This window comes from Lonchura striata, chromosome 20, assembly GCF_046129695.1.
Source record: "Lonchura striata isolate bLonStr1 chromosome 20, bLonStr1.mat, whole genome shotgun sequence".
Classification (NCBI taxonomy): Eukaryota; Metazoa; Chordata; class Aves; order Passeriformes; family Estrildidae; genus Lonchura; species Lonchura striata.
The window spans coordinates 10418996-10442272 of record NC_134622.1 but is presented as its reverse complement, the minus strand read 5'-3'; the positions used below and the strand labels follow the sequence as shown (position 1 = coordinate 10442272).

The 23277-nt window shown below is 48.9% G+C and overlaps 1 protein-coding gene across 8 annotated transcripts in view; it reads left to right on the top strand.

The window, feature by feature from the left end:
- Positions 1–23277, top strand: part of ACACA (acetyl-CoA carboxylase alpha) — a 100766-nt gene that overhangs the window by 42582 nt on the left and 34907 nt on the right. For 4 of the 8 annotated variants that reach the window (XM_077787580.1, XM_077787581.1, XM_077787579.1 and 1 more), the window contains 11 exons: positions 1785–1928; positions 2405–2501; positions 3705–3812; positions 6153–6209; positions 6508–6552; positions 9227–9268; positions 9601–9816; positions 10276–10431; positions 12084–12287; positions 15460–15615; positions 16119–16265. In XM_077787580.1, the coding sequence (XP_077643706.1) occupies positions 1785–1928; positions 2405–2501; positions 3705–3812; positions 6153–6209; positions 6508–6552; positions 9227–9268; positions 9601–9816; positions 10276–10431; positions 12084–12287; positions 15460–15615; positions 16119–16265 (1372 nt within the window). Of the gene's footprint in view, positions 1–1784; positions 1929–2404; positions 2502–3704; positions 3813–6152; positions 6210–6507; positions 6553–9226; positions 9269–9600; positions 9817–10275; positions 10432–12083; positions 12288–14521; positions 14777–15459; positions 15616–16118; positions 16266–23277 lie in introns of those variants that run through there. The other 4 variants (XM_077787583.1, XM_077787582.1, XM_077787586.1 and 1 more) reach the window with 3 other exon arrangements.

The following is a 23277-nucleotide window of genomic DNA, read 5'->3' as shown; positions in this document are numbered from 1 at the left end:
CTAAAACATGTTTTCAGCTTTTCTTTAAAGCAAAAATAAAATATTTGCATGCAGCAATCTCTGAAATCAAATTTGCTGGGTGACTCTGCTCATCTGCAGTGTGTTACACAGCAAAGTGCTGTCCTAGGGGCTTTGTTGGCACTGGATTCCCAGGTCTGGATCCCAGAGGACTGATCCTCTGGCAGGGTGTCACAGTGGCCCCAGGCAGTTCCTCCCAGCCCAGCCTGGTGCTACCTTGGATTCTTGTGCACAGCTTAGAATTTGTCAGGGCTTCTTCACCTCCCTCACACCATAGATAAATCTACATCTCAAACAGCTGACAGCATGTTTTGTTGTGGTTTGGACGCTAATTTTTCCTCCTGTGTCACAGTTGAAAAGTATTTCTTGCTTTAAATAATACATGAAAAATGTCTGCTGTCTTTTTGTGCAGCTCCTGTTCTGTGATAGTTTTTGTATTAGTTGTAAGAATGTACACCAAGGCATGTCCTGAAAAATTCCCCTCTTTCAAAACGTGAATACCTATTATTTATTACTGCTTACAAGCCTGTTTAGGGAAAAATAGTAAAAATGGGCTTGGAAGTCTCACGGCTCTTAATCAGAGACAAATTGCAGAAACAGAGAGTGACTTTAGGCATGGAGAGCTATTAATCACACTGATGATACTTTAGACTTGTTAACACTGTACTCAGGGCTGGATCAGTGGGTTTGGTGTGTGCAAAGGAGGAAATCCCAGCAAAGCTGGCAGGAGTGCTCAGCCAGGTTCTGGCTTTTCCCCCTTGCACCTCACAGCTCTGAGGCACCAGGTCTGGTGGGGAATCCATTCCCTGATTTTTTTCCCCATCTCCTCCAGTTTTGGCAGCAGATTTATTGTGTCCCCAAGGTCAGGGAGGGCGAGTGAGGAGTGTGTGGTCCCTGGGCCAGCTCCCTGCTTGGGTCTCTTCAGAAGTGTCACCACCTTGCAGGCAGCTCTTGAAGGAAGTCTGAATTAAGATGAGTCTGTAGTACAGCTCAGAAATTGGTGATAATTACTGCAGAGAAGGCAAACCCCAGCTGTGTCCCCAGAGAAAGGTCCAAACTCACTGTGTGCTTTTTCCTCACTGGGGGAGAAGCTTCCTCTGCCAGTCTTGACTGTGGCATTGTGAGTCTTTAAAAAACCATAAAAATCACTGAATAAGTGAGGTTGGGAAAGACCTTCAAGACCATGGAGTCTAATCTGTGACTGATCCTCACCTTGTCACCCAGCCCAGAGCACTGAGTGGCACATCCAGTTCTTTCTTGAACAGAAAGGGTAGGAATGAGAGTGTTAGACTCAGTAAAGAATTTTGGAGAAGTCACTGTACCATGCAGCGTTTGAGGAGTGCAAATTATAGTATGATCAGAAAAATCATGGAATCAGTAAGTTAATAGAGTGTTTGTAAAAGTGTACTGAGTCCTTCAAGAGTCAAATCTTAGAACTGTTGCTGCTTGAATCACGTTCCACCTGTAAAGCAAAACAGAAAGACAGGAGGAAAAATAAGTTCGGCTTTTGCGTAGTCAGAATTCTCCTGCCATCTCAAGAAATACCTGTTTCCAGGGGTTATAACATCCTTTGCTAACTCTGGGTGTCCCTGTCACTGACACAGCATCCAGGCAGGGTGGCACCAGAGGCGTGGCAGGGGCTCTGCAGTCCAGCAGGGCTTGCCCAGCCACGCTCCAGGTGCCAGAGCACGTTTCCAAACCTGCTCCCAGTGCCGTCCCCCGTGCCCTGCCCCTGCTGACTGTGCTCTCGCTGCCTTGCTGTTTAGGATGTCCTTCTCCTCCAACCTCAACCACTACGGGATGGCTCACGTGGCCAGCGTGAGCGACGTGCTGCTGGACAACTCCTTCACGCCGCCGTGCCAGCGCATGGGCGGGATGGTCTCCTTCCGCACCTTCGAGGACTTCGTCAGGTGTGTGCCCAGCCCAGGCCTGGCTCTTGTGGCCACCCACCTGCCCAGGCCCTGGCAGAGCTGGGGGAAGGCTCTGCCAGGCCTAGAGTCAGCTTTGGGCTGGTCCCGAGCGTTGTTCCCTGTGTGGATCCCTGCGGGCGGGTGGCCCCGTGCAGCCTCGGGTTGTTGGAGGAGCAGTTTGCAGACAGAGGGATCAGCATCCCGGGTTCCTGCTGGTTGGGAAGGTGCTGATGTCTGCTAGTGCTCTGTGCATGTGTGCTTCCAAGCTTTTGGCATGGGCAAACCCCCAGCAGAGCCCTCAGCCTGCACCCAGGAGGTCTCTGACCAATGCTGGACCCAACTTGAGGAATTGCCTCCTCCTCTTGGAGCCCAGCAAGGGAAGGAGCCCTTTGCTGCCAGCACTGGTGGCCCAGTGTGGGTGCTGCGTGTGCTGGCAGCGCTGTGGTGGTGACTGCTCCTTCCCTGGTGCATTCCAGGATCTTTGATGAAGTCATGGGATGCTTCTGCGACTCTCCCCCGCAGAGCCCGACGTTCCCCGAGGCCGGCCACGCTTCCCTCTATGATGAAGACAAGGTATGTTTTCTTTTTTTCCTTCTGGAAGGTGCTCTGAGGCTGGCAGCAGGGCTGAGGCTGGAGTGCTGGAAGCAGGAGTTAGGAGCTTTGTGTATTTATGGCTGTGATTTGCTTGCTTGCTCCACAGCAGGTGACTCGGCGTGGGCGGCTGCTTTCCATCTCTGTTCTAAAACTACAGCTCAGCTCTTGCTCTCCATGTAAATTTAGTTTATGGCTTTTAGCATCAGCAGAATTCCTGGATCCACAGCACCATAGCAGAGTTTAAACCCACCATTAAGTCTCCAGACCCTCTCTCTGCACCAGGATGTTGAACTGCATCTTCAGCTGTCTTTGTCCTATGTCTGACTTGCCATATTTCCTGTCTTGCACCCTTCCCAGCCACCTCAGATCCTGATTCTTCCCTCTGTTCTACCTCTTGGAACTGTTTTGGGGAGGTAAAGCTGCTCAGTTTTTGCAGAGATGTGGAGAACAGGTGCAGAGGCAGCAGGTGGTCCCTAATCCTTAGGGACAGAAGTCCAGTTTCCCGTAGAAACACAGGTAGTTGCTCCACAAGGTGGGAAGCTCTGCTGGAATACAGCCTGTGTCCAGAACAGGGCTTTGTTTTCCACTGATCCATTGATCCTGATGTGTGGAAGCACTTTAGCCTTTTCCAGAATATTACTGTCAACCTTAATGTCCTCAGATCCCTCTCTCTACATCCCCCTCACCTCACCAAGGTAATTTCCTGTCCAGACTCAGTTTTTCCCAGTTAATCACAGGCTCCTGGAGGCTGAATTTGTAGTTCCTTGGAGTTTTAATGGAATTGATGTTTCCACATTATTTCATGTTGTTGTAGATATGGAAACTCGCATTGTTTTGCCCCTACACTTTGATTAATTTAATTACTTTCCTTGATGCCAAAGTCCTCTACTGTCCTTGTGCTGCAGCTGGTAGGGAGAGGCCCTGACCCTGTGCCCTGTCTCATCCTCAGACTTGAATTCTTCAAAGGAGGCTCCTGTTTGATGTTTGTGGACGTTGACTTCTGTGAAATTGCAGATTTATGAGGCTGTTTGGTCAAGGATTTCCCTCAGAGTTTTCCCTGGTGCTCCTCTGAGTTTGTTTCCCCCAGAGCATCTGTGCTTTAAAGCGGGATTTGGGGAGCCCGTTCTGAGGTGTTGAGCTGTTAATTACTGAACTGTGGGGAACGTTTCCCTGTCCTTGCAGAGCGCCCGGGAGGAGCCCATCCACATCCTCAACGTGGCCATCAAAACCGACGGCGACGTGGACGACGACGGCCTGGCTGCCATGTTCAGGGAGTTCACCCAGAGCAAGGTGAGGCCCCTGCACCCCTCTGCCTCCCCCAGAGCTTGGGGAAGAGTCTGCTCCCTAGCTTTGGGGTGGTTTTGTTTGGTGTCAAAGCCAGTGTGCTGCACTTACATCCTTAATTTATCCCGGCTGAAGCCTTCCCGCTTGTTTGGCTGGATGTAGCTGCACCTTCCTTAAACCACCAGATCATTGTTTCTCCTTCTAATCTGTCAGCTCAGGGTTCTTCCCTTTAATTTTTGGTGGGATGAAAGACTTGGAAGGTTTTAAACACATCAGGTCAATCTTCAGTAGCTGTCCCACGCGCTCTGGAAAATGTGTTCCGTGCCTTTCCCTGGTGGTAAAGTTGTTGGATGAGCAACAGCACCATGTAAAATGACATTAAAATGTCCTGTATTTGTGTATCACCATAGTCTTAATGCAATTAAAGTTTATTGCCCTTGTTAGTGTGCTGGAGCATCCACCTTATACAATATTCCTGGCATGAGGAGGAATTATTTGGCATGGTCTGTTGCTCCTTCCTAAGTGTGGGATGCACCTTAGAGTCCCGAATGTCACTGCTGGGTCAGCTGTGGGACAGCCTGGCTTGGGAACAGCCTCCTTGTGTCCACTCTGGGCTCTGCCTGCACCTGCTTTTCTGTGGTGAGAAGAACTCCACTGGTTTGTGGGGCTGAATATCCCACCAGGAGCTGGGATTCCTGGTGCTGCACTGGTTTTGGGGGCACGGAAAGAGCACCTCCACCTTCTGTTGGAGCTGGGAACACACCCTGCAGAAATCAGGGGCTCCAAAATGGGACTGGCATCCACATGGCTTCAGCAGCTTCCTGTCTCTTTAAACAAGGAAAACAATCAAATCTAAGAATTAAAACTAGTTCTGCTTTTCATCTGCTTGATCATGCTCCAGGCGTTTTATGGGAGGGGATAAAAGGAAAGAAATAAAATATATATATATAAAAAAAATCCAAAACCACATTAAACTATCAAATAGGTTGATCCAAATTGTCCAAATAATCTTCCAGTCCCAGCATGTTGTGTGTGGTTTTTTTAATAGAAATTAGGATCATATACTTGTAAATGACTTGTGGAGGAGATTGAGGCAGTCAGTGGAAATGGAGTTTCTCCAGGTGCTGATGGCTAATCGCTCTGTAATAGCTGTGGCCTTGCTGGGAGACCCACATTATTACCATGTAATCAGAATCCTGTTGCTCTGCTGTTATTGTCTGCCACTTGTGGAATTTTAAAAGCAATAACAATTTTTGCTTTTTAAATCATGGCATTATTAAAGTTATTTTCTTCCTCTTGCCATGAATATAGTCACTGCTGCTCATTTTCAAAGGGCTTAACCTTAGTAAAACATCACAGTCTGTGCAGAGAGGAGCTGCTTTGCTCCTGCTTGAGCTGAGCTGTTGTTCCTCCTTGTGTTCTTTGCTTTTAAATTGGAAGAGGGAGGAGGAAGGAGAAAAGTTTGGAAAAGGAGAATTACGAGATCTTGGCACTTCAAAGGGTGAGTGCCGTGGCAAATAAGGAGAAAAGTTTGGAAAAAGGAGAATTACGAGATCTTGGCACTTCAAAGGGTGAGTGCTGTGGCAAATACTGATGGCAGCACTCCTCTGAGAGGGGAATGTGAGGAGGAAGCAGCCAGAGTGGATATTCTGGATCTGTTTGAAAACAATCACTGGCATCTGACTTGTACCACCTTTGCCATGTGGAATCTTGGAATCTCAGGATGGTTTGGGTTGGAAGGGACCTCAAGGCCCTGCCTGACGTCCCATCTAACCCATGTCCATCTAATTCTTGTGTTCCCCTCCCTTCTGTTTTAATGCCTTAAGGGACTAGAAGGTCACAGTGAGCCCCCCAAAAGTCTTCTCCAGGCTGAGAGCCTGGATGTGTGCTTTGGACTGGGTTATCCATGGGCTCACTGTGCCAAAGGCAAGCATGAGCCACATCTTCCATGGGTTAGCTCCTCTAAAACCCATTTTCCATCATCTTCCATGACCTTACCCTATCTGCACCGTGCTCCCTCCAAAACCCAATCCTGGCAGATGAACAAGGGAATTTCCTGCAGGATTTGGGGGTGACTGTTCTGCACTCCTGCTCAGCCAGGCTCAGCTGGAGTTCAGTGCTCCTGTGATTTAGCTGTTTACCTGCTCAGGTGGAAGGGATCTGGGTGTTTATGCTGCTAAAGCAGCAGCAGGTGGGAAATCCTCACTCCGGGGAGGCTGAAGGGGAGCAGGAGCTTGGAGGCAGAAGGATCTGCAGAGCTTTTTCACTTCACAGAGGGTTCCAGAGGGTTTTTATCTGTTCTTTTTCTGCCAGTCCAGTCAGCTGTTTCCACCCTTGTTTTTGCAGAAATCAGTCCTGATTGAACATGGCATTCGGAGGCTGACTTTCCTTGTAGCACAAAAGGTATTTCCATCTCTCTCCTGATGCTCAGAACTCCTTGGTTTCTAGCTCATTATACCATTGGCATCTGACTTGCTTTTCCCCCAAATTAAATGCTGTATTTAGTTCTCTCTTCACTGTTTTTGTCCTCTAAAACTTGAGATGGTTTTCATGAATTTGCTTAAGAAAATTAATTTACAATTGTAAGCAATCTTGACACCTCTTGTATTCTTGAATTAATTAAGTTTTGATTTTAATCCTAATTGCTAGCTGTCTTCTGCTTTTTTTTTTTCTTCCTATGTGTGTGTGTTTCGTTTGTAAGGACTTCAGGAAACAGGTCAACTATGAGGTGGATCAGAGATTCCATGTAAGTAAAAAGGGCCTGGAACATGGTGGCATTCCTGATGTGAGGCCAGGAGACACACAGGGGGCTCTGGGCTTCTCATCTGGATCTCAGGCAGGCATTTAATGCCCACAGTCTGCCAAAGTGAAGTGTTGAAGTATTTATTGGAATAGCTAACTGCAAACCCAGGCTGGGCCCGTGGCCACTGGGGCTCTGAGTCTCCCTGGTTACCTGGCTGAGCTCAGGGAGCCACACTGATAAAGATTTCCTTGTGTTTCCTTTCTGTTTAAAGTGAAATTATCAGTGAAACCTTTGTCTTCTGTAGTGTGCTGATTTCTTTTGACTTCTTGCTGGTTTTAAGATGACTTAGAGCAGTCACTGGAGGGACTTGTTAAATTTTGCAGAGTGGCTTTGTGATGTGGGAAATGTTTGATGCTCTTACTGCTGAGAATTACTTCTTTCCCCAGGGCCTGGGCATCAGTGAGGCCTGGTTTAGGTGGCCATGTAAGGCATAAACCAGATTTTTATCTCTTGGGTATCTACTTTTCAATTCTGGAAGTTTTCAGGAGCCTTTGAAGTGCAAGAAATTCCCCCTGTGCTCAACACAGCTGGTCTAGGAAGGTTTATGAAGGGAAAACTAATTTACAAATCAGCAGAAATAGTGTTTGAACCTGTCACCACGTGGGAATTGTTGCTCACAGTACAGGTACAGAGGTATCAGTCAGCAGGTTAGAAAACTGGATTTTGTGGAGAGTCTTTTGGGACATTTAGCAAGAAGATCTAGGCTTTTGGTTTGAGAAAGGAAGTTCTGGAGAACAGAATGGGTGTTGGAGGAATGAAATGTCAGAGTTGCTGAGTAAATGCTGCGTCAGAGGTCAGAAAGGAGGCACAGAACAGAAGGAACCATCCCCAAGCTCTCCCTGGACCCTCAGTGTGGCTGCAGAGTTTGTGGAGCTTCTCTGTCAGTCCTTATTTCTGTCTGCTGTCCCAGCCCCTTCATTACTGGACCAACTATTAACTTAGCCAGGGCCTGGGCTTGGGTTTGTTTTTGTTTTAATTACAGTCTATATAATTAGTTCCCAGCATGTTGAGGTAATAGAGAGTTGCTCCAGCAAGCTTCCAATTTCCTCATCTCATTAGGTTTTTAACGTGATTATTAGTATAATAATCAACTCTGATGATTTCTGGTGCAGCTTTTCACATTCTGCAGTTTGCAGGGTGTCTTGATTGGCTAATTTAGCCAAATTATTTTGATTGTCTTGATGATGGTTGGTTGATTAGAACACAGCAGGGGTATAATTCTTCTGCCTAGGAAATGGAGCACTCTTTTGGATTTTGGTACCAGGGCACTGAGGATTTTTGTGTGTCTGCACATCTAATTATGATATTTGCCCAGCACACCAGTGAGGTGCCCTGGAAGCAATTCCATTAGTGGTGGAATGAGCCTGGAGATGGTGGGAGAAGCTGGCAGCGTGCAGAGGAGGACAGGTAGGAGGGGTTGGGAGGAGTGAGGAAACATGGAAGAGGTTGTTTCTTAGATGAGGCTCACAGATAATTGATATATTGGGTGAGCCTGAGTTTTTAGGCAGCATTTCATGTACCACCGCTTATTTTGGAAGAGTTTCCAGGCAAGGACAAGTTGTTTTGCCAAGTGGGAGTCATCAGGTGAGGTTTGGGGGCTGTTTTACCTAGGAGGGAAGGAAGATGACTGACTAGAATAGTACTTTTAGCCTAAAAATCTGTGTTGCTCAGTGGTGGCTTGTACAGTGTCACTGGTTGTCACACTCCCTCCAGCTGGGGTTGTTCATCTTTCCTGGCTAATGGAATGTGAGCCAGAAATTCAGTGACTCCAGGTCAGATTCCCTGTTTTTTGCTTAGTGAGACACTTCTGGCAAGTTGTGTGTGTCCCTTCAGGTCACCTTCAGCACAGGCAGCAGTGTTCTCACGTGCTGCAAAGCACTGGCCAAAGCTCTGCCCAGTAAAAGTCTGATTCCAGAGGAGAGGGTGGATCTGCCTGGCTGGAACTGGAGGGGCAGGATGCTGTCCAGGCTTTCTGTCTTCATCTCAGATTTGTACAATATTTCAAAAACCTCACAAGGCTCTGCCAGGGTTTTATATATGCAATAGAAAACCAGAGAAACCCAGTGGTACATGGGGGATTTTTGTAGTGTGCCAAAGGCAAGCATGAGCCACATCTTCCATGGCTTAGCTCCTTTAAAACTCATTTTCTGTACAGGTGAATAAAGTTATTTGATTGCAACTCCCAGTTTTCCTTGGGAAGAGAGTATTTCTGGCAGTAATGGTATGAAGAGAGCTCTAGAATTAGATCACTGTTCTGTGTACATCTGCATCCATTACAGTGTTCCTATCACTCCAGACAGTTCCACAGGAATCTTAATCATAACAGATCTAGAAAAAGTTTCCCACTGCTGTCTGGACACGTCTGTGTTATCTGTCAATAGCTGACAATAATCATCTAAAGCCAACCTTTTGCATTAGTGAGGACAGGTTTAAGCTGCCTCTCCTGTCTTGAAGGTGGCTTGATTTCCCACCACCTTTGGGATATTGAGAAAGCAGCTGGGAACAGCTTGTGTCACCTCCTGTGCTGTGGTGCAGCCCCAGGAGTGGCCTGAGAGCGCTCTGGGGACATCAGTGCTTGTTTGGGAGTTCTAACACTGTTGTTTTTATTTTCAAACAGAGGGAATTCCCAAAGTTCTTCACCTTCCGTGCCCGGGATAAGGTGAGTTGGATATTGTTAATACTTTTCTCCAAGTGTTTGCTTTATCCTTCTTTCATGTAGCGATTCACTACCCAGAATCAGGACAAAACCTTCTGGTTTCTGTGGAAATGAGGGTTTTTTCAGGGGGGTGAGCTTGAGAACTTGCTGTCCTGCAATTTGCATTATTCAGCAATTTCACAGTGCTGCGTGAGATAGAAAAGTCTGGGTTGGGTTGGTTTGAGTTTTTAGAGTTTGGGTGAAATATGAAATTTCACAAGGGGCATTGTGGAGTTGTTACCTGGGTGTTTCACCTTTCCACTGCCCTCTTTCCCCGCCCTGCCGTGCCCCTGCAGTTCGAGGAGGACAGGATTTACCGGCACCTGGAGCCGGCCCTGGCCTTCCAGCTGGAGCTGAACCGCATGAGGAACTTCGACCTCACGGCCATCCCCTGTGCCAACCACAAGATGCACCTCTACCTGGGGGCTGCCAAGGTGGAGGTGGGCACTGAGGTGACAGACTACAGGTTCTTCGTCAGGGCCATCATAAGGCACTCGGACCTGGTGACCAAGGTGAGTTTGTCCCTGTCCATGGCGCCGAGTGAAAGCCAGGGTGATCCTAGGGAGCTGCAGGATCCAAAACTGACCATTCCCTCTCTGGAGGGCTGGGGGCTGTGTCCTCTCCTTGCTGGTGCTGCTCTCAGAGCCATCCCTTTGAAGTCCTGCTATTTCTGGCTCTGGGGAGATTTTTCAGGGCTCCAAGAGGAGAGTCATAAACCCTTAGATCTTGAGGCAGCAGTGGCTTGGCCTGTGTGGTGTCAGATTGACTCTGAGCTAAAGGAGGGCACAAGGCAGCCAGGTGTGGGATGCAGGCACGGGGAGCCCTGGCTCTGAGCTGGGGATGGATCTGCTCCAGGGCTCTGCGTGGGCTCTTGTCCTCTCCATCACATCCTCCTGCAGTTTTCCAAGCCCTGTGTCCTCGGGCAGTGATTTGTGAGTCAGAACTCAGTGGTTTGTTGGCGATTCTGGCAGGAAGCCTCCTTTGAGTACCTGCAAAACGAGGGCGAGCGTCTGCTGCTGGAGGCCATGGATGAGCTGGAGGTGGCCTTCAACAACACCAACGTGCGCACGGACTGCAACCACATCTTCCTCAACTTCGTGCCCACAGTCATCATGGACCCCTCCAAGGTGGGAGCTCCTGCCCAGCTGGGGCTGGTTGTCTTTCCAGGGCTTTGCTTGTCAGAGCTACGAGGCCTTTTGTTCATAGAGTCACAGAATGGTGGAATGGTTTGGGGTGGAAGGGACCTTAAAGCTCATCCTGTTCCAGCCCTGACACTTCCCACTGTCCCAGGTTGCTGCAAGCCCCATCCAGCCTGGCCTTGGGCACTTCCAGAGAAGGGCAGCCTTTGCCAGGGCCTCCCCACCCTCACAGGGAGGAATTTCTTCCCAGTATCCCACCCAACCCTGCCCTCTGGCACTTTAAAACTGCTTTGTTGTGCAGCTCGGCTCCTCTGTGTAAACTGAGGGACAATTATTGGAAATTTGTTTTGTGTTGGAAACCAAACCTATTTTTTCATTTGTGTGTTTGAGGTAAACAGTTTTAATAAGGAAGCAGATGTAAGCGCTCTTCTGTTTGTTGCAAAAGTTCAGATTCCATCCAAATAAAACATGAGATAAACTGGGAGCTTAAAAAGAATCTGTAAATTCAGCTACAAAAGTGCCTCATTTTCAGTCTGTGGTACCAAACCACAGAGATGAGCGTTATAAATAAATGAACATTAAGCTTTGTGGATGCACAAGTGAAGGTGTTCAGGCATAAAGGATGTTTGTGGTTAGCAGAATCACCACAAAGCAAGTCCCAAGTCCAGGCTGACTTTAGCTGGAAATCAGCATTCAGTTCATGGGTACCCAAAGATGAGAGGTGACCTTTCCTGAGGAGAACAGCTGAAAGTTATAAAGATGAATTGGGTATCAAAATAACTAACTCTTGCTTGCTGACTTTTAAATCATGATTAAAAATTGGTGGCTTAAATCCCTTTTGAATGAACCTTTCCTGGTGCGTCCAGAGCCGTTGGTTCCCAGGAAGTTCAGAAGAAGCTGGAATATTCATGCCTGGAAGTTGGGCTGCCCTCACATACAAACCATGACTTTTCCTTGAGCTGCTGTGCAAAAGAGACTTTTTTTTTGGGAAAAATGTTTAACCCAGCCTATAAATTGCCTTCTTTTAATATGCACTTTGCCCACAGTGGTATTTTATAAAGTTTAATAGAAGAGCAGAAGGCCCAGCTCCAAGTGGTAATTGCTTTGTTGATTTAAAGCTCCGTGCAGGCACTGAAATGTGATTATTGTGCATACAAGGCTACAAAACTGCCAAGGATTTGGCTTCCCTGGGTTCTGTAGTTCCCAGGTGTGAGGTTTGCCTGTGGAGGGGAGGCAGGGAGTCCCTGTGCTGGGGTGGGGTGTGGTGGTTGGGCTGATGATCATCAAGGTCCTTTCCAACTTAATGATTCTGTGGTTCTGTGTGCCATGAGGAAGCAGGGCTTTGAATCCAGCACTGTCCCACTGCATCAGTGCCCAGGTGGAGCTCCTGCCTGTCTGAAGGCTCAGGATGAGGAGGGACAGGTCACCACCATAGCTGCACTGGCCTCGTGCAGTGTGGTGCTTCCTCCCCACCTTGGAGCAGCGGCATGCGAGGGATGCAGAGCAGTGGTGGATCCAGGGAGAACCCCAGGATGGTTTGGGTTGGAAGGGAGCTCAAAGCCCATCTCGCTGCACCCCTGGCACGGGCAGGGCCCCTCGCAGGGACCCGGGCGGGCTGCTGAGGGAGGCTTTCCCCACAGATCGAGGAGTCGGTGCGCTCCATGGTGATGCGCTACGGCAGCCGCCTCTGGAAGCTGCGCGTGCTGCAGGCCGAGCTGAAGATCAACATCCGCCTGACGCCCACGGGGAAGGCCATCCCCATCCGCCTCTTCCTCACCAACGAGTCGGGCTACTACCTGGACATCAGCCTCTACAAGGAGGTGACAGACCCCAGGACGGCACAGGTACGTCCCCAGGGACGCGGGGCTGGCTGGGGGTGTCGGGAAGGGGACGCAGAAAAATCCCCCGTGGTGTGGCTGGACAGGGGAAAAGTGCTCAGGGGAAAGGGACCTGGGGGTGCTGATGGACAGGAGCTGGACATGAGCCAGCAGTGTGCCCTGGTGGCCAAAAGCCAATGGCTCCTCACCTGGGTCAGGAATGGTGTGGCCAGCAGGAGCAGGGAGCTCATTCTGCTCCTGCACTCAGCACTGGTGAGGGCACACCTCGAGGGCTGTGTCCAGCTCTGGCCCCTCAGTTTGGGAAGGACCTTGAGATGCCTGAGCACATCCAGAGGGGGCAATGAGGCTGGAGAGGGGCTGGGAGCACAAACCCTGTGAGGAACGTCTGAAGGAGCTGGGGTTGTTCAGCCTGGGTTGTTCAGCCCTTTGAGGAACATTAGAAAGAGCTGGGGCTGTTCAGCCTGGAGAAGAGGAGGCGCAGAGGTGCCCTCATTGCTCTCCACAGCTCCTGAAGGGAAGTTGCAGACAGGTGGGGTCGGTCTCTTCCATCAGGCAGCACTGACAGAACCAGAGGACACAGCCTCAGCTACGGCAGGGAAGGTTCAGATTGGATAGCAGGAAAAAAAAATTCACCCAAAGAATAATAAAGTACTGGAGCTGTCTTCCCAGGGAGGTGGTGGAGTCACCATCTCTGGGTGTGTTTAAAAAAGGCTGGACATGGCACGTGGTGCTGTGGTCTAGGTGAGGTGTGAGGGCATGGGTTGGACTTGGTGATCTCAGAGGTCTGGTCCAACCTCACTATTCTGTGTTGCACCTGATGGAGCTCCTCTGTGGCTTGTGGTGTTTCCAGGTAACCACAGAATGGTTTGGGCTGGGAGGCACCTTAGAGCTCATCCCATTCCAACCCCTGCCGTGGGCGTGGATGTTGGAATCCTGCATGCTGGGGATTCTAAACTTCCCGTGCTGAGGGGCTCAGACACGCAGGAGAACAAAGGCAGTGCAGTGATGAAGTGGCACATCCTCACATGGACACCTTCCACTAGACCAGGCTGCTTCAAGCCCTGTAATACATTATAATTTAACATAAAATTGCTGATCAACTTAGCCAAAGAAAGGAGAATGTAAAGATAAAGTTGCAGCAGCGGATGTGATCAAGTCAGTCAAGTTTCTGGTTGTTTTGTCCATCAATCATCTGGGCAACTGTTTTCCCAAACAGTTTTCCTCAGAGTGCTCAGAAAAGTACTAGAAGAGGAGTCACTGCTGATGCTCATCTTGTATGTTGTAATATAAAATATTATTAATTATACATTTTCCTGAGCAGATAGAAGAAAATCTGTGAACATGTCCTTTAAATTCTAAAGATATAAGGAATGACCTGGGTAGGAAGATTTAAAATTACGGAAGCTGCTTTTATATCATTTTTCTGAAGTGTAATGGGCTCTTCTGTAATGGCTGTGGTTGTTGTGGTATTTCTGTTTACCATGGTGTGGGAACAGTGTGGTTAACTGAAATACCTACATATGCTAAAATCCATGGAGCATGGGATGCATGGAAAATATTTAAATAGAGAAATGTTTACATCTCCCTCTGTAATCATCTCTCTGCCAGGCAGGAGAAGCAGCAGAATAAATCACTTGGGCACTGTGAATGTAGAACACAAAGTGCTGAGTCACCTTTCTCCCCCTTTTTCCATTTAATTTTTCCAGCGAGCTGCTGGTCGTGGAGTCCATCCAGCTCCGAGATCCCAGAGCAGATAGTGTCAGTGTGTTTTACCTCATTCCTGCCTTTGAGGGGAGATGAGGAAAGAAAAGAACATTTTAATAATCTCCAGCAGCTCAGCTTAACCCTTGAGTTGGGTCAGTCACTTGTGAAGGTCACCAGTGAGCTCTGAACTGATGAGCTTTGTTATTTAAAGCTTGGGGAATGGGCTTGTGTGGGTGTGTGAGGCTTTAGCAACTTTTCCATTATTAAATTTGATTTGTTCTCCAGAATATTACACCACATTTTAGTAAAAAAAAATATTGATATTTTTAGGAAGCTTGCCCCCTCATGATGGAGGTTTATAGGGCAAGTTCAGATCTGGGGATTTTTCCCTGTGTTTTCAGAGGGTTCTTTTAAACTTAGAGAGATTAAAAAAAAAAAAATCTCATATTACTGATGTGCTGGGTACTTTCCTGACTTCTGAAGAATGGGAAGATGGCTTCATGGTGTGAGAATGACCCTGATCTCTTGTTTCTCAGTAGTGATAAGTGGTGATGCTCAGCACAGACTTCTCCAGTTCCCTTCAGAGCTGCTGTGGAGCTTTCCAGAGATTTAAGGAGAATTTCCAAGTGCAGATCCTGACAGATCCCAAGACAGGCATTGTCACAAACACTCATTACCCTGAACAAATGCTTGTCCCGTTAAAGAAGCTGCCTCCCAAATTAATGTTTGTGCAGACTGAAGAGAGCATAAACTGCTGGTTTTATCTAAAAATAAAAATAGGCTTTACTGAATTTTGTGTAATTCTTCCATTAATTTCTCTTAGATTAGCTCAGTTCTGTTCAACACATCCTAATCATGTCCCTCCTGCCAGATGTGTCCCTGTTAAGCAGCGTTTGGGCCATTTGAGGCGTTTTTATCCCGTTTTTAAGTCCTCCTGTTCTCCGTTGAAAAGCTTCCCTTCCAAGTCCTGCCTGCCCAGAATATATAGTGCCGTGAAGCACGGCAGTTGATAATTCATGCTGCTGCTGTGGGAAAATCTTTTAAACTTACAATATCAAAACTTCAAGCCCGATGACATACGCAAGTCTTGACCCGGCTGGCGGGCGCAGCCGCGGATCCCGCTCCATAAATAACGGGGCTCTCCTGGCTGCTCCCGGCCAGCAGCATCCGTGGCACAGACACGGGGTCAGGGCAGCTGCTGGGGAGTGGGAGCTCCTCTCGGGCCCCAGTTTGTGCTGGGGATGTGGCTCTGCGTGCTCTGGGCTCTGCTGGGGTGGGCAGTAGGTCTGGGATGCTGGGGTCGTGCAGTGCCAGTCCTGAGGTGTCCCCAGCGGGCAGCAGCGAGTGATGGAGCCTGGCTGTGCCAGCATGAGCAGCCTTGCAGAGGGCAGGGAGGAGCAGGCTGGAGGAGCCTGGGGGTTTTTGGTAAGAGCTGGAACGGCTCTGTGTACAGAACCCGTGGTTTGTCCTGCAGATCATGTTCCAGGCCTATGGAGACAAGCAGGGACCGCTCCACGGGATGCTGATCAACACTCCCTACGTGACCAAAGACCTGCTGCAGTCCAAGAGGTTCCAGGCACAGACTTTAGGGACGTCCTATGTCTATGACATTCCTGAGATGTTCAGGCAGGTGGGTATTCTTTGGGCTCTTCTTGTTGCTCGTGTCTTTGCTATCCTGATTGTCAGGGGAACCAGGGACGTGGAGTGGCTGCCAGGGGTCCCCAGGGAGTATCAGCTATGGGCTGAATCTGCTTTGGATGACATCAGGATAAACTGCTGCTGGAGTTCCATTAATGAGTCAAACAGTGGAAGCTGACACAGAAACCATCTCCCTTCTCTTGCTGATGTTTCTTTGTTTTCCCACCTTGTCGTCTGCCCTTCCTAGATGGACTTTCTGATTTTCTGGGTTCTATCCTGAAGCACCTCATTCAGATTTCACCCTGGGGGAAACTGTTCCACGATTCAAATCCCAGAGCAGGTGCTATCCCTGGAATACTGTCAGTCGCGCTGGCAGGGGGGATATTTGGGGGCGTGCTGAGTTGGGGAGAACCCCAAACTCTGGGGATGCCGCGCTGCAGCGGGTGGAGCGCTGGCGGGCGGCGCTCTTAGCGAGGTTTCTCTGTGTGCCTGCAGTCGCTGATCAAGCTGTGGAACTCCATGAACGAGCACGCCTTCCTGCCGCCGACGCCGCTGCCCTCGGACATCCTGACCTACACGGAGCTGGTGCTGGATGACCAGGGCCAGCTGGTGCACATGAACAGGCTGCCAGGAGGAAATGAGGCAAGTGCCCCTTCCCTTCCTGCTGCTTCTCCCTCCACGCCCCGCAGCACCTTGGGCTTTGGGCTGCCTTTGACAATTCTAATGAAAATTTACCGGCCAGGCACAAAATCTATCCGTTCAGCCTTTCACAGATGAAATCTCACTCTTGAAAATGAGATTTTTGTTTCATTAAAAATTAATACCTTGCTCACAATGGGTATTTTAACTTCCGTAGTAAATGATGATTCCGTTTCAAACCTGTGCCTGTGCTGGGCTTCTTTCATAATTAAAAAATGCTCATTCAGCTGTTCCAGGTAACTGGGGTTTGTATTTGAGCAAAATGTGTTTTACAAGACTAAATAGAAATATTTTCATTTGCTGAGAAAAACACAAACCACAGAAAAATCTATTTTATGGTTCCGTTTCCATCCTCCCCACACAGTTTGCATCAAGGTGTGTGGAACCTCCCACTCTAGAGCAGGATTTACTCAGGAGTTACAACGAGCTGATGCTGGGGATGGCAGAGTCACTCCTGGAGCTCGAGCAGGAGGAGACTTTGCTGTCATGGTGGGGTTCTGCTGCAGTGTCTTCCCATTAGGAAGGCAAAAATTGCAGTTTTGGAGTGACTGCAGAGTAAAGAGAACTACTAAAGAGAAGATGTGGTGGTTATTTTTGTGGGAATTAGTAAGCAAATGTTCTAAAGTAATTTAAATTTGAACAGTTCTAAGTGATGGTGTAATTTATTTTTTCTTGGTGTCATTGAACTGTATTTTCCTAAAAATTCAGCTTAAGGTTTGCAAAGGCTCTGTTAAACCCGTCAGGGTAGGGATGCAAGGAAACAGAGGTTTTCCTCACCATTCCTGCATGGATCTTGTCAGGGGAAGGTTTGGAATAAGATTTTTGCAGATTACCCCTGATGGTGTCTGTGGGGTCGCTGCAGCCTTGTCTTCTGCCGGACTTGAGGAGAAGTGTTTGAACTGGGCTAATTAAAGCTGGAACGAGCTATTCCTGTGTTCCCAGTGCACACTGAGCTGCTGGGGAGCCTTGTGCCATCATCTTTCTCTCTTTCCCTGCTCTCATTCAGCGTTTGAGTGGATGGTGGCTGGGGAAATAGCAAAGTCCCTCAGGGACGTCGCTCTGTTCTTGCTGAAATTACAAGCACAGAGCTGCCTGGGCATGAACATGTAGTGTTTACTCTGCCAGTATGAATACAAATAGTCTTATTATAAGAGAATTCTGTACCCAAAGACCACCAAAAAAAAAAAAAATTAGGAGATTTTTTTTAACCCTTGGTAGACTTTGTTGTGCTCGGTCTGTAAAGAAATTATATGGCTGTAGTGATGTGTTGGTATTTAAATGAATCCGATCTGAAAATGTTTTCTTGCCCGGAGGGGTTGTAGAGGCTGTGGGTTCCTCATCCTTGGAAGTGCCCAAGGCCAGGTTGATGGGCTGGGAGCAGCCTGGGACAGTGGAGGGTGTTCCTGCCCATGGCAGGGGTGGCACTGGGTGGGCTCTGAGGTCCCTCCAGCTCCACAGAGGGGTCTGTGCCCCAGAGATCTGGAGCTGGTCCCAGTGGGCTGACTGCCAGGTGCAATAGGAACTTCTCAGGTTAATGTGAGATTTTTGTTATTATTTTTCTTTCTTGCCAGCAAAAGGGGCTGATTCTCTGAATTCAAAGCCATTGGAGAGATTGGCCATTGTGTTTCCTAGGAGGCATCTGCTGGGAATTGCTGTCTGTGGTAGATGTTGTTGTTGTTGGGTACATTCAGGTTCCTTCTCTCCTTCTTTTGGATCAGAGCCATTCCCACACTTCCAGTGGGAGCCAGGCACTGGAGGATTGGGGCTTGGCCTTCCTGACAGCTGCATTTCATCCTTGTGAAAAGGGGCAAGACACTCTTGCTGTTACAGCATTCAGCTGAGCTGAGTGCCCTGAGTGTCTGAGCTGATGGCAGGAATAGAGAAACCAGCATAAAATCCAGGAGATTTGTGTTCAGCCAGAGCTGCAATCCCTGCTCTGACACGGGGCAGGGCAGGAGCTCCAGCCTGGGGCTCTCCCTGACCTCACAGAGAGTTGGCAAGTAGCATTTTGGGCAAAAATCTCTGTGTTTTCAGGAAAATCTTGAGGTCTCAAGGCCTTTCCCAGTCCCAGAGGTTTTCTTGGTGTAGCTCAGGACCACTCCCCTCACCCACCACGCCATTGCAGTAATTAGCTCTTTGCTGTGGTCTCAACAAAGAAGCCAAGGAATTAATGGACTGTGAAAATACAAGTTGCTCTTTATTCCTAGACTGCTCTGGCTGCTCCAGAGCAGAGGGTCCCAGTCCTTGTGCTGCTGCCCTTGGGGCACAGCACCATCACTTTCCCAGCCTTTGACCATCCAGAGGGCACCTCTTTATCCACTTTGTCACAGAATCCCAGACTGTTCCACCCCTGCCGTGGGCTGTGCTAAAATGGGGAAATCTCTGAAAGATTTGGGAATTGGGTGAGCACAGAGCAGTTCAGGAGTGTATCCACCACTGTTTAAATCACCGTGCTGGAGACAAGACCTGGAGCACAGTGACACCCCCTTCAAAGCCCAGGGCTTTGTTCCCAAGATTAGCATATTAGCACAAATCTCAGTGTGAAAAGGTAATTCCCTCAGCCCCTTGCAGAACTCAATATATTCCTTGTCAGTCCTGAGCCAGGCATCGGGACGCTTTTCTATAGCACTTTATGTATTTTGACTACAATTTCCCCTGATCCTCTGGCACCAGGAAAGCACCGGCTGCTGATAAGACCCAACTAATCTTCAAGGACAAGGAGAAAGTGATGTAAGGAGGGCCAGCAGCAACACCCCACATCCCCCTTCATCCCTCTCCCGGTGCCCATGGAAAATGTGTCGTTTTCCCCACTGGCACTAGATGTCACAGTTTTTCCTCCTCAGGATCAGAAATAATCCACAATCGCCGCTGCTCGCTGGAGCTTTGGCTGCTGCACCTTTCCTGGGTAGCTGGGAAGGTTTGGCCAGGGGAAATTCAGGATGGCAGAGGGCTCCTGGAACGCTGCTCTGGTGGCTTTCCGGATTGCCAGAGGCAGAAAGGTGTAGCTAATGCATTTTATACAAGCACAGCTTAATCGTTGAGCTGCATGTTCTGCTTTGTCACCCCCTGTTCCTGCATTTTATGGCAGGCACAGGGAATTAAAACAGCAGCGAGAGCTGCAGATTTCTCAGAGGGTTTTAAAATCCCCAAATCCAAGCCTTCCAGGAACAGAGATGGAGGAGGTGGCACAGTTTTATTCTCTATGCTCATGTAGATGTTAGAGCAGGTGTATGTGGGACACGTGGACACTGTGGACAGGAATGTTCTCGCCCCCAGGAAAGCTCCTGGTGAAGGTTGTCTGTTGCTCTCTGTAATGCATCTTTACCCATCTGTAACTTCAGGAGGAATTTCTCCATGGAAAGGGTGGTCAGGCACTGGAAGGGGTTGCCCAGGGAGTGCTGGAGTCCCCATCCCTGGAAGTGTCCAAGGAATGACTGGATGTGGCACTCTGACAAGGGTGACAAGGTAGGGATGGGTCACAGGTTGGTCTGGATGATCTTGGAGGTCTGTTCCAAACCTGGATGGTTCTGGGATTCTGTGACACCTTTCCCTGAGCTCCTGGTCTCATGCTGGAGCTGTTCCCTCCCGTCGCTCAGATCGTGCCAGCGTGCTTGGCTGGGCTGCCACCACCACGCTCGGATTGCTGAGGAACACCTTTTCCAGAGCCAAGGAGGAATCCTGGGTTTTGGCACTCCACCCTTGTCAAGGCACGGAGCTGGAGTGCCTCTGGCAAACCATTTGCACTCTGCCCTTTTCCTGGGAGCTGGTTCATGCTCCAGATAAAATTTTGAAAGCTCTGCACAGTGTAAGTGCAGAGAGTAATGTTGAGGAGGATCTCTTTGAGATCTGAAGTTCCAAGCAACACATTCAAGTGATGAAATGCCAAAATTGCTGCAGCTGCACCAAGTAAATACCCACATTCAGCTTTCCAAATCTGGGATGTAAGTGGATAAAATGAAGCCTGGCCTCCAGTCCCCAGGCTCAGCACCATCCTGTAGTGGGGGATGTAGAATAAACCAACGCTGATCGCTTCTCCCTGGTGCTTCAGTGACCTGAAGGAACAGCTGGAGCTGTGCCAGGGGCAGGTTTAGGTGGGCTATTAGGAAAAGGTTCTTCCCCCAGAGGGTGGTGGAGCACTGAGCAAGCTTCCCAGGGAGTGGTCAAGGCTGCCAGGGCTCCAGGGGTGTTTGGACAATTCTCTCTGGGATGCACAGGGTGGGATTGTGGCTGTGAATTGGGCTGGGTGATCCCTTCCAACTCAAGATAGTCTGTGATTCTCTTGGCTGTGCTTATCCAGGAATTACAGAGCCTGCCAGAAAGAGGCAGGAAAGCTCCCTCTCCCCAGCAGCAGCTGCCACTGGCTCCCCTCTGCTCGGAGCCTGCCGTGCTTCCCGGAGGGAGCCTGGGATCGGCTCCTTCCCCGTTCCCCTCGGTGCCTGTTGTCAACAGCTCTGCCTGCCACCAGCAGTCAATTTGGAACTGCATCAGTGTGTGTATTACTGTTCCCATCGATAGTGCAATTAATGTTGAAGTCAATTTTGGTGTTAATTTTAGGCCATGATTAGTGTTGACACTGGGTGTCAAGCGAGCGGCGTTTACGAGCGCCGGGGAAGCGCCGTTCGTTAGCGCGCCCGTTTTACTGGCTCTTAATGCTTCCATTAGGGCCAGGATGGAGTGGGAGAAGGTGTGTGTAAAATTATACATCTGAAACTTGGGTGTCATCTCCGTGTGTCGTGCAATTCTGCGGGGCTGGGGCCGTTCAGGGAGCAAATGACAGCTGAGCACTGAATCCTAATCACAGTTTGGAGCATCAGAAATAATGATCACTTCTGATCGGGGCTTGTGAATAATTCATCCCCTTTGATTTTCACGTGCTGCCCACTGATACTTTTCAAACCAAATGTGTTCCTACAGGAGAATAATGGTCCCACTTCTTATGGAAATACCAGGGCACAAATCATTTTGCCAACATAAAAACAGTTAAATAAGACTGTTCCTGCTTTTATTTTTTCTCCGCCTCTTCTTCACTCCTGGCTGTGCTGGGAATGGAGCTGTGGCAGGAGCAGCACTTCCAAACTGTGCTGCCTCTTCAAAAGATCCTGTTCCAAAGCCAGGGCTGCTCACCATCACCTGCTATTGCCTGCCAGTGCTCTTAGGTGATTAGCTCAGCCTTGCTAATTAACCTGGGAACTCTCCAGTTTTTGGAGTGCTGCCGTTAACTTAAAAATCTCGTTATTCCTTTTTTTTTTTTTTTTTTTTTCTGGAATAGAAAGCCATTCTCCACTGCCCATAAATCTCAACAGAATCTAGCAAATCATAGCAAAAAAAAATCCTTAGTTGTGCAGATCCCCATGGCTTTTATTACTGGATAAATGGCACAAAACATGTGATGAATTGGGGAGGCAAAAGACACCCAAGTTAATGTGGTGCACTTTTAATTTTTCTTTTCCTAAACTGTATAGGTTTGCTCCATATTTGTCAACTATAAACTGTTTTCAGGAGTTTGTGCCCTGGCTAGATTGTTTTCTGTTCTACTGGTGAGATCTGGCAAAAGGGATTTTACTGGTGTAGAAGACCCACGACCTTGGGTTAGGAAACTATTTCAACACTTCTGTTACAATTTGAATTTTCTAAATAAGAAATACCTTGAATTGGCCTGTTTCCAATGCTGTCAAAAATCATCAAGCTGCTAAAAGTGAGGAAAATCTCTTAGATCCTGGTGGGTGGGATGGACTGTGGGACCAGCCCTGGGGACTCCCTGGTCCATCACTGGTCCCTCGGCCCTGGCTGATGGGGTCAGTGTGGCTGTAAGGAAACAACTTCCAGGAATTTTTGCTCCCTTCTTTGAAGCTGCTGCAGCACCTCTCTGTTCCAAACCCTGCAGTTGGATGCTGAGGTGGAACTGTAAGTCTGCAAATATTCAGAGGCAAAAAGATTATTCCTTTTCAACTTGTCAGGGTAGGAGTGGAGGAATCCAAGGGGAAGGTGAACTGAAACACTCTGTTAACTTGCAATCTCAGCTCTTGGAAGGGGAGGTGTGAGGAAGGATCTGCCAGTAGCTGGCTGTAATATTTTTGGATTGCTGCCTGCTTTACTTCCAATGACCCTTTGATTAATTCCTCTGCCTCTTTATTTTTTTTAATGAGCCTATTATGGCATATCTTATTGCAGATGCTGATTGGATCTGGGCTGTGTATTGTGCCATTTGGATGTGGATTAAATGGCACAGATCTATCTGCTGCCTCTCCCCCTCCCGCTTTAGTTCATCATGCTCAGAATTCCGAGGCTCCACAATGAGAGTCTCAGCCCTGCTGATTGCAGAGGATGTGCAATCGGCTTGAGGAATGTGTACTCAGAGCTTATGATCCTTGGGCAAGCGGGGACTGGGTGATGCATGTGGCTTTCAAGGGATGCTGCTGTTCCCATCTGTTAATGGCATTCCCAGCCCCGAGCGCTGCCTGAGGGATGGGGCAGACAGGGGAGGGATGCTGCTGATCCTCCAGGAGATGGGCAGGGAGAGATCAGCCCCTGGTTTTTGGGAGAGAAAAACGGGCGGCAAAAAGCGCTGCTCAGCCAGGCGGGTTTGGGATGGAGCTGCTGCGAAACTGGGGAAGGGAAAAGAGGAAGAAATGGAAGGAAGGATGAGGAGGGGGCAAATTTGAGATAGCAATGAAATAAAAAGGTGGTTAACATGAGGGTTGGGTGAGGGGGATGCCTGGGGAGGCTGAGCAGGTGGTTGGGAATCCTGTGCAGCAGCACATCCCTCACCCTGGGAGCACAGGGAATGCACACGTGCTGGAGCTGTGATAAACCCCTGAACGGGGAGAGGGAAAGCCAGTGTGAGTGTCCTGGTGGGGTGAGAGCAGTGGAGAACGTGCTCCAAGGAGTGTGGGAAGCATCAAGTGCTTCCAGCTGTGCTGAGCACCGGCAGAGCCCCTCGGAGCTGCTGTCATCC